This window comes from Bactrocera latifrons, unplaced genomic scaffold (genome assembly GCF_001853355.1).
Source record: "Bactrocera latifrons isolate USDA-ARS-PBARC rearing strain unplaced genomic scaffold, ASM185335v1 scaffold_329, whole genome shotgun sequence".
Lineage (NCBI taxonomy): Eukaryota > Metazoa > Arthropoda > Insecta > Diptera > Tephritidae > Bactrocera > Bactrocera latifrons.
The window spans coordinates 9868-20752 of record NW_017536952.1 but is presented as its reverse complement, the minus strand read 5'-3'; the positions used below and the strand labels follow the sequence as shown (position 1 = coordinate 20752).

At 32.4% G+C, this 10885-nt stretch overlaps 1 protein-coding gene across 3 annotated transcripts in view; it reads right to left on the bottom strand.

Moving 5' to 3' along the window:
• Positions 1-10885, bottom strand: part of LOC108971160 (muscle M-line assembly protein unc-89) — a 223464-nt gene that overhangs the window by 207112 nt on the left and 5467 nt on the right. For 2 of the 3 annotated variants that reach the window (XM_018937031.1, XM_018937032.1), the window contains exons 2-3: positions 8672-8764; positions 3883-5845 (exon numbers count right to left, since the gene is read on the bottom strand). In XM_018937031.1, the coding sequence (XP_018792576.1) occupies positions 3883-5779 (1897 nt within the window). In that variant the 5' untranslated portion in view covers positions 5780-5845; positions 8672-8764. The remainder of the gene's footprint in view (positions 1-3882; positions 5846-8671; positions 8765-10885) is intronic. The other variant, XM_018937034.1, reaches the window with a different exon arrangement.

Sequence of the window (10885 nt, the reverse complement as noted above, 5' to 3'; positions counted from 1 at the left end):
AAATTAGAAGATAAGCATTTTTGTAAAACTATAAAAGCAAGAAAATCTTTGAAATAAAGACACATTTTATTCTGACACTCTAAAGAGCCGGTCATCTAAAATTGTTTCGTAATTCGCGCGTTCAATTTGAACGGTCATTATAAAACTTATGGATTTTATTATTCAATGCAGATAATTGTATATTTATTACTGAATGTACTATATAAAATAAAAAGTTTTCGTGGAAATTCGTTAAATAAATTTATATAATTTTTAAAATTAATTATAAAAGAAAAAATAAGACTAAATTTTTATACAGAATGTTATGCATGTATATATAATAATCTCTATTCGACTTCTTCACATTGTTTACAAATTATTTTAGTCTGGAATGTGCATTTTCCACAAACATATTTTTCGCACTTCGAAAAAATTTTTGTTGTTTTATAACCTTAATAAAATTTGATTTGATAAGCTTTTCGTACAGGCAAATCAGAGCTTGAAGAGGTTGTTGAAAAACGTTTTTTTCTTGAGATACTATGTATGCATCTCCGAGTTCTGAATCTAACTGGAACAACAAATTCTTGCCTCAAAATATTTTCACCCGTTGTTTCTTTGTGCAAAATCTATCTCAGTTTCGGATGTCAATAAAACTCTCTTTCTTTTCTGTCCTGGACGCTAGTTTATAATATTCTCCTCTTCACTATCTCTTTTTGATTCCAATTCACTTGATGTAAATATCTCTGTTTCCACGTTTTTGTTTTCATTTCGAGAGGTTTCTTGTTCATCATATTCTGAATTCTTTTTTTCAATTTCCGTTATATTTCTTAGGTAATTTGTAATTTTCCAATGCTTTGACATTTTTAGGGTTACTATCTACAACAAATTATTACACTATGTAAGGAATAAAAAATGTCCATCCAAAAATTGATGCTTTACCTTATCTCCTTCAAATAAGCAGTTGTAAAAAAATTGCAAAATAAACTCGTTAGAAGTGCACTACTACTGTGTCAAGTATATATATAAAAGATATATACCTCTGAGTTAACGGTATAATATTTTTCCCACTGAAGAAAATATTATATGCATATTCTAAGAATTGGAATTGGTTTGATAACGGTGTTACAACGTTTAAGAATGTGTAAGTTTTACAATAGTTTGAAAAATGTCCAAAAGACCAGTACTGGTAAGCTTAGTGTTAAAAATCAAATATTTGTATTATAAATTACTTCGAAGTATAAGTTTACACCTGTCAAAGAATTCTAACTAAAATATTCATATATTATACGTTGTTATTTGATAGTGCTACGTAAAACAATAGTCACTCCCGTACTTTCTTCAAAAAAAACCAAGTATAAAATTCACTAAAAAATCTGGAGAACTAAACCGACTGGCCTCTCTCTACAAGCAAAAAGAGGAGTTTCGGACAATATTATCTATGCATGTTGTTGATCAGTTGATGTATCGACCCGAGTCAACTGTTACAATGTGAATCATCGATTCTTCGGCAATGTTGTGCGGTTTCCTTAACGGAAGCTGAGTATGCAACCTGTTCGAAAAAGCACACCTGGTATCCTAGCCAAAATTTAATGCTGATGCGCTGCTCAAGCACACACTCTGCTCTCCACAAGCCGTGGATATTATCACTCCAAATGTGACAATTTTGTTTATTGACGTACCCATTCAACCAAAAGTGAACTTCATCGCTGAACAAAACGAAATGTTGCGCTCTTTACCATTATTTTGGTAACAAATTTTAACATTTGGCAACATTTTTCTGGAGTATTCATCACAGTTTTTCTTTGAGATAACAGGTAACTGATTTATATATGCATACACCTCGAATGCAAAACTAGCAGGAGAATGCAAATTTGTTTGATATGTTTCGTTATTTAGTTAATAAGATATTAAAAGTACTCGGTTTTTTTTGATTACACATTTTCGATTCGCAATTTCTCTACTCAAATATCGATGTTTTGATGTGTGCATATATTAGATTGTCAAAAAAGTCTTGCGGTATTTTCACTAGTTGGCGCTAAGAGCGAGTAGTTCTTGTTTTATTCGTCACATCGGGTCATGCTATACCTTTTTGGAAAGCTCATTTCACGCGCTAACACGTGTTTGATTGATTGTCGTTTCTTTTAAGTCGTTCGTGAGTTATAGCGTCGCAAACATGGAGCAAAATAAAGAGAAAATACGGCATAGTCTACAGTACTACTACGATAAAGGCAAAAATGCATCTCAAGCCGCCAATAAAATTTGTGCAGTTTATGGACCCGATACAGTTTCCATTCCCACCGAAAATGCGCCACGCTCCGGAAGGCCTGTCGTCGAAAATTGCGATAAAACCGCTGAATTGGTCGAAAGATACCGGCATAGTAGCAGCCGTAGCGTCGGTCAAGAGCTGGGCATGAGACATGAAAAAAAATTTTATGAACAATTGAAAATTCAATAAAAATACCGCAAGACTTTTTTGACAAGCTATTACATTCCGTCAGCATAAAATCATATCAACGACGAGTTACCAACCGACCAAATATTCACCATGCGACTTCTTCAATCTGCTGCTAGAGAAAATAATTTGAATTGCTGAACTTAGTCGAGCAGGTACAATCTTTTATAATGTGTACATCTGCTGACGTATGCAGATGATAGTGATATAATGGATCTCAACACCCGCGCCGTTAGTTCTGCTTTCTCCAGACTGGACAAGGAAGCAAAGCAAATGGGACGGCGGAAAAAACTCCACCTTTGAAAGTATTCGACGCAGTACCCACCGGGGGAAGCAGACGAAAACCTCCACTCCATTGGAAGGATCGGGTAGAGAAGGACCTGGCCCTGGAATATACAAAAGAAGAAACGACTGGCGTGCTGTTGTTAACTCGGCTATAAACGCGTAAACGTGTCTACGACTTTAATTCAAAAATCTCGTAATATCCATAAATTAATAATGTGTAAAATGTCACACAATGTGTCATATTATTTGATTTGAAAACGCACAAAAGACATTTCCTGCAAGTGACGGCTATTGAAAGTAGCAAAAATGTAAGCATGTTACATTTTCGCTAAGACCAGACGTGTCGGACAGTTAAAATAAACAATTTTTTAGTACCTTAAGCTAATGAAGTAACTTATCTTGGGATTCACCTGGATTGAAGGCGAACGGGGCGACAACATATAGCGAATGAAATAACTTGAATGAAGTTAAGAGCAGCAAATTTTAATTGGCTTTTCAACAAAAATTCTAAACTCAGCCTAGACAACAAAGTCCTGTTATACATTCAACAGTGGGGTACGTCCTGTGCAACCAACATTGATATGTATAATTTTATACAAAAGTTTTAATCTAAAATGCTTAGATCAATCGCGGTTGCACCATGGTACATGTGTAATGAAAACATTCACAAAGATCTTGATATTACTATGGTAAAGAAGGAGATAGAGGACAGCATAATGACATATATTTCCAAACTTCCCGAACATCCAAACCCATTAGCTAATGTCTTGGCAAATTTCTGCAATCAAACACGCTTAAAAAGAAGTGATCTACCTGCCTACTAGAAAGCCACGTTCTACCAAAAAAGCTCAACTACATTCTTGAGCTTATTTAGTTTTAAATAGATTTAAGATTTGGGGCTTTACTAAGCAGATTCAATAAATAAAGAAATATTGGAAAAAATTTAGAATAAAATTCAGCTATTGTTTGAGCTTTAACAAATACAAATGATTTTATACCAGAAATTCTAGTTTATTCGCAAATGTAAAATAAATAAACAAATGTAAGTACAAATGTTCGTACTCGTAACTACTAATATATGGTATATAACATTGATTAAAATCGAACATAATATGTATGTACGGTAAGTATGTTCTTTTTTTTTACCAACAAGTAAGGTAACTTACATTCAGCGCGCCTCCGCGAATATTTAGCAGAATATCCAGATGTATAGTCTTCCATTTTGGAAATGTTTAGGTCTGTTACGTCAATTTCAGTGCCTACTTCCTTGTGTTCCTCATGAATATTTTCAATGTGTTCTTGGGATTGGTCGTTAGTATATGGAACTTCCACGATCTCGTAGATGGGTCTTTTAGTTTTCAATGGAGGAGTAAATATGTGTAAAAAATCACGAGCTTTAGCTTTTTTAACTGTATCTTCAGCGTATTTAGTAGAATCAGTTGATTTAATTACAGCGCTTTTAATAAAACGTAACTTTTGTTTAGCCGTATGAACTGAAGTATCAAAATTTTGGGAGTCATAAATTCCTTTTAAAAAGTTTTCAGATTTTTGCTCTAAGCTTTCATTATGCACTATAAGCTTTTTTATAGATTGCGGCAGAGGAGGTGGCGAAGGTGGACGAGCTTTTACTATTAAAATTTCAATTGAAGTTTCGTATGATATGCGTGGTAAAGGTTCAAAGAAGCCAGGCATGCGATGAAAGTTAGGCGGTAAAGGCGGAGGAGGGTTTGAAGTTCCTCCGCCTTGATATGGCAAACTGATAAGGTTCGTTAAAGAATTAGACCATTGCTGTAAAGAAGCACTATCCTTTATGTTAGTAACATTCATATTTGTAGATTTACTATTATTTTTGTCTGAAGCTGCTGTAGTGTTAATAATAAATTTGGATGATTCAGTATAAAAAGGAATATCACTTAAAGTAATTTTTTTACTGCTCGCTACTTCTTTAGGTGTCTCATTAATTTCTGACAATGGCGGTGATAATAAATTTAGTGAGGACTTAATTTGTGAATTATTAGATATTTCACTATTCTTACCAACAGATCCATCGGATAACATTTTAATATTGGAAAAATCCTTACATTTATTAATTAATTCTATACCATCAGTTGATGCATGCCTACACTGTTGGTTAAAAATTACATCTTTTTCAATCAGCATTGTGTCATTTGCATTATTTATGGAATCATCTTTCTTTTTCGATAACAAAGTATTTTCTGTTACCATATCGGAAAAGTCTATCCTTTCTTTCTCAAATAATACAGCACTTTTAGTAAGAGAGTTTTCATTCTCTTCAGTTATTGTACTGTCAAAATGCTGTATATTTCTATCTGGATGCCATTGTGTATGATCTTCTAAGTAGTTTGCTTTTTCTTTCACACGTGATTCATCAGTTTTAGTAAGTGAGTGTTTGTTCTCTTCAAATATTTTATTCTCCAAATGTTGTTTATTTCTGTTCGAAAGCAAATTTGTCTGTTCTTCTAAGTACTTTTTCCTTTCTTCGTCACTTAAATAGTAATCGTGAGCCACATCTGAGGCTTTTATTCCAGAATAGGGATTATGTGCCTCAGCCTTCTGCGGTAAGTGAAGAAGTAACTCATTTTCATACAGTACTTGTGAGGAATCAATACGTAAATCATCAGCAAAATGTTCCTGTAATGCCGATTCATCATCTATGTATGAAACAATTTCTTGAAACCATTGTTCTCGAATATCTATTTTGTGAGGTTTTAATGTAATTGGCAAAAATTTGTTTTGCTTTCCCGGTTTTGCTGTTAAGTATAACACATTTTCGACGACATTATTCTCAATATTGCAGTCTGGTAGTTTAATAATGTTTTGTAAAACAAAAATTGACCGTTCTTCATTTATTTTCCTTAGATTAGAGATTAAAATCCTCGATTTAAATAAAAATAAATATCGATCGTGAGATTTTTGAGCAGAATCTTTTATAGTCCACCAATCGTGGTTAAGTAAACGTCCGATTTTATATATATTACCTCTATATCCTTCTATGCTAGATAAAAGTTTATTATGAAATGCTCTATTAGGAACGCTAAGCATTAGTTCCAAGGCTTTTTGTAAGTCTTTAGTATTTTCAGGCACATTATGTGAGTACTTTATTAATTCCTGAAATAAATTAAAAATACATAGTATTCTATGGCTAAATAGTCAAATATTTTGCGTTTTGTGTAAAACATTTTAGTTTGTCAATATATATACAATGTACAATGCATATCACTCTCATAGATACATCAGCATCAAGAACTGTGTGATTTAAAAAACTAAGATTTTCCGTTACAAATTTATTACTATATATAGAAAATAAAATTGTCAATTTAATTGGTATAAAATGCCATCATTCTTAAAATTTAACAGTTTGGAGCCTTCTAACTCGATACGAACCAATATACGACAAAATATCAACCTGCAATTGTCTTGATTATTTCATAATTAAATTTGACATATTGAAAACCGCACAAAGAAACAAAAATAATACGCCAACATTTTTTGTTAAAAGAAAACTTCTATCAACAACTATGTTTATACGTATATACAAATGTACACAAATAGCTGGAAAAGTATAAACATACATATATAATTCGCATAAATAAAACAATTTTTAACACGATTTTATTCCAATTAGCACGATTCAATTTACTTCTCAGATTAAGTTTAGAGGAGTTCCTTTTTTGTAGATACCATTTTACCGTATAAAAACAGAATTATGTGTATAACTAAACTAAGTAACCGACGGTACCCTAAACATTTTTGCTAATTCTTTCTAGACATATAAACTATATTATATTGCTTTGATATCCGTGATCCCGACAAATGAGATGTTTCTTGGAGTGAAAGGGGCGAGTACAAAACGTCAGATCGATATCTGAAAAATGGAAGGACTAGTTCGCGCATATACAGATAGATCGACATGGCTAAATCGACTCATCTCGTCTCGCTTATCATTTATATACATAATATATATGTATATTATATGATTTCCGTCGTTTTCTTTTGGATGTCACAAACCTCCTGGTATGTATACTTGGCTCTGGCCATAATTAAAAAATCAATATCTTAACTTTTTAATTGATTAATATTTGAAATATTATAAATAAGAAAATAAAATATATTAGTAAATATGAATTATATACTTATATTTAAGCAAAGAATTTATAGGTGGAAATAAGAACCAAATATTTTTTGGAAAAATTCAATACTAAGTTTCTTTCCAGCGAACATATTATACATTTTGTCCCCGGGGGTAGTACATTTCTATTATCGTTTGAACTCCACAATAAAAATATTGAGTAAAATTTTATCTAATGTACATTCCGATCTAAAGGTAAGAAGTTATAACGACTTAGGGGCTCAAAACTAACTTATTTCGATTTTTTTCTTTGTACGATAGTGCAAATCCATCTTATGAATTCCGAAGTTCACTGCGACCAGTTGCTCCGATTGACGCCAAGCCAGGATAACATTTATCAACCCATTTCTTACAATCGATAGCTATCCCTAATACATTTTCATTATCTTTTTTTAAATTCAGCAGCAAGCAGCATTCGTCAAATAAAACCAAACGGCAAAGCAAAAACAAAAATTTTAATATGCAAATATATATGTGCGTATAAGTAATTAAGTGTAGATAGAACGTAGTTAGGTATATTACACTTTTTATTATATTTTAACATTTTAACAATATATAAGCTCTTACACCGTTTATACATATGTATATTGCGTTTGAATATGCTATACACCTAGCAGTTTTTACTTAATAACTTTGAAATACTTAACATTAAAACTATTTTCTTTTGGTTATATCTTTGGTATGCTTTATTAAACCTAAACATGTCAAAAACTTTTATTCCGAATATTAAAACTGAAAATTTTTTCAAAACAAGAAATAGCATTGGTTAAAATAATATTGGTAACCCGTAGTATGTGGTTTTTCATGAGTTTTAAAATTCTATTCGGCGTTGGTCAAAATAATATTTGTAACCCGTATGTATGCGGTTTTTCATAAGTTTTAAAATTCTATTCGGCATTGATTGAAATAAGTTTTGGCAGGTTTCCAGTGGGGTATAATCTCAAAGTTCGTTTGGGATTAAGGGATTGACTAGGCATACAGACCACATTTGCATCCTTAAATCACTCAGATACCAACATGTGTGTTTCGGGTCGTTGTCTTATTGATAACACCATTTTTTCTTCAGTATGTGGTAGCATCAATAAAAAAATAATTCGCCACTTTTTTTCTCCGGTAGAACTGCACTTATTTTTATGTTCAGAGGCAAAAGCTTCTATTTTCTGAAAGTGTGGCTTTACGCCCATGTACATTATCGCCGAATTGTCCAAGAACTAGCCTTAGTTCAACTGCCGCTGCAATTTGTCGCAAAGCCACAAACGAGTCCTTTTTTGTAATGAGAAGTACTATATATTATGATCGTCAATCAGTGGCTTTTACGACCGATTCCAAATAATTTATTCTTTTCAGTTTATGGTGTTTAAAGGAATATACAATTACAAATACTCCAATACTTAAATTGATATGAATAATACTTGAAAATAACTACTTATTTTTTTTTTTAATATTACTTACACTTCATTGGGCAACACAATTTAATGAAGCAATGATAACTTGGCACTCAAACGCGTAATTAACAAAATAGTAATGCAAGTTGTTGATACGGACGTTCTACTCATTCACTTTCATTGTTGAAATATAACGGTATAAAAAATTCACTAGCTAAACTCACATATATCATATTATATGTCCACAAATATATACAATCTGCAAATGAGTTAGTTTTTATTACTTGTGAACGCTTGCAGTACAATATATTAATAGTAACACAGTTATAGCGGAGAATGGTTAAGGCTAATTTCTACCACCAAGAAAATAACATGTAATGAGTGCATATGAAAATTTAAAAAATTAGGTTTATACTTTACCTTTAATAAAAACTGGTAGTCATTTATTCTCTGAATTGGTAACTTTAAATGTTCGCACAGATTTTTGTCGTCCCCAATTGCCTTGGATATTTGCTAAATTGAAGAAATAGAAAAATTAATCTTATATTATATCAAAATAAGTTGGGTTTGTGTATGTTCGTTATAGCTGACTAAACCGTTGCATGAAATGAAAAATGGCCTGAACCATTTTGAAAGCAATACAATGAGGACGGTTTGTAAAAAAATTCAGAAAATTTTATTTTTTAATCGACTAAAGAGCGTAAATTCCAATAAAAATCATTACTTACTTTTAACAGAAAATTTTAAATTTAGACAGAGAATTTTATTTAAACTCCTAACGATTGTACGTATCCCCTAAAACAAAATCGGACTATAACCACGCCTACTTCCAAAACCAAATTTTAAAATTCTATTTGATTATTTCACTTTCCAGTATACAAATCAAGAAATAATTAATAAAACAGAATGAAATTTTGCAGTAATAGTTCCCTTCAAGTATAGCGCCTTTTTCCGTCCGTTCCAAAACAATTTTTCCTTTTTGCCTTAAATCATTTGCATTGGCATTCCAGTTTAAATCTTCCCCTTTACATTAACCGTTTAAAACTTATAAATCTCCCTACACTCGCTAGTCGTAGGGATATGCTTGGTATAATATTTCTTGTAAAACTCATCAATGGGTCAGTGTGTAGCCCATCTCTCTTGTCTGATATTAATTTTAACATTCCCGCTCGCTCTACCAGGCAGTTTAAACCTTTGCTTTTAAARTTTTCTAGAACAAATTTCGAGTTAAACGAACCATTGCGCCGTATATGTCACGATTTCAATTCTCATTCCAGCACATTTGATCTAACAGATTCTCTCTTTACCATTAAAAAAAAAAAAATTTTATCTACTCTTAACAAGTAACATTCAAAAATTATAAACTTTAATCTAATTCTTAATTTTGGCTGTTGAAATTTTTGTTTCTGTAGCTGAGCAGCTTAAGATCGCAACGCTTAAAACTCTCTTGCCTTTTATGACTCATCTAATTTCGCGGTTTGGCGGGAGGAGGGTAATCGTTGGTATTATTATTATTATTATTTTGACCAAAAATTGTCCAAATCCGACCCCCATATACATAATACAAATGTTTCGAACTCCCAGGAGGTTATGATGGATATATCAGCCAATATTTGAGTTGTCTCAATGAAATTGAGAGCGCTTGTTTTAATCATAAAAGAGTATCTTTGTGCCAAAAATGAATAAATTTGAGTGAAAACTTGACCTAACTTTGACTTTGACCATATTATTGGATAATATCGGGTCGATGCTTACTGCAGTCTATTACATATAATAACTTCGCTTTTCTAACAAAAGTTATGCCGAATTTTTTGGCCAGTGTATGAGTTTCCGATCCTCTGGTTGACGTGTCACTCCTTAAATATTTCCCTGGCCTTAATTCTAGCAAGTTGCAAGAGTATAAAATGTTCAGTTGCACCCGAACTTAGCTCTTCCTTACTTTTTGACATTCCTGTTCGTACAGTTTTGGTACTTCATATATTTTCCCGTTATATTTCTTATTAACGCGCGGATAATGAGAAATTCTACATAAACTTCAATATGACGTGCACTGGAAATACGAATTAGATATGACGATTTCACAAAAATGAAGAATAACAGAACCCCAAAATGTAGTAAAATAAAGTCGAGGCTCCTGTGAAGCAAACAATTATGTTACCAAATTGTACAAACTGAAAAATAGCGTGGAGAAATAATTTTCATGAGTCAACATATATTTTTAAAGTTTAGGGTTTTGTTAGCAATAAACCAGATGATGCGTATGGGCTAATAAATTTAAGAGAAGAAAGCTTGGCCAGGACATACTTGGCCATCCAGACTAAAAACATCCCTCTATAGGTGCTAAACTCTGGAATTAGTAGCGATTGACCTACGAAAAAAATGTTTTACACATGGTCAACTGCATGTTGGTCTATCGCGGGTCGGAGGTCCTGAAAAGCAATTTATATTGCTGCCACAAAATAAAATAAATTACTTTTCAGGAGCAGAGAAAGTAAAATATATAGCGAAGGCATTTCTACAAATGGGGAAAGTTCTCTCATCGCCATTCACTTGGGAGTGGCCAGAAACGATTCTTTTACATATGACTCAAGCAGCTCACGACTTCCGGTCCTTGACCAAGTATCCTCTGGGTAG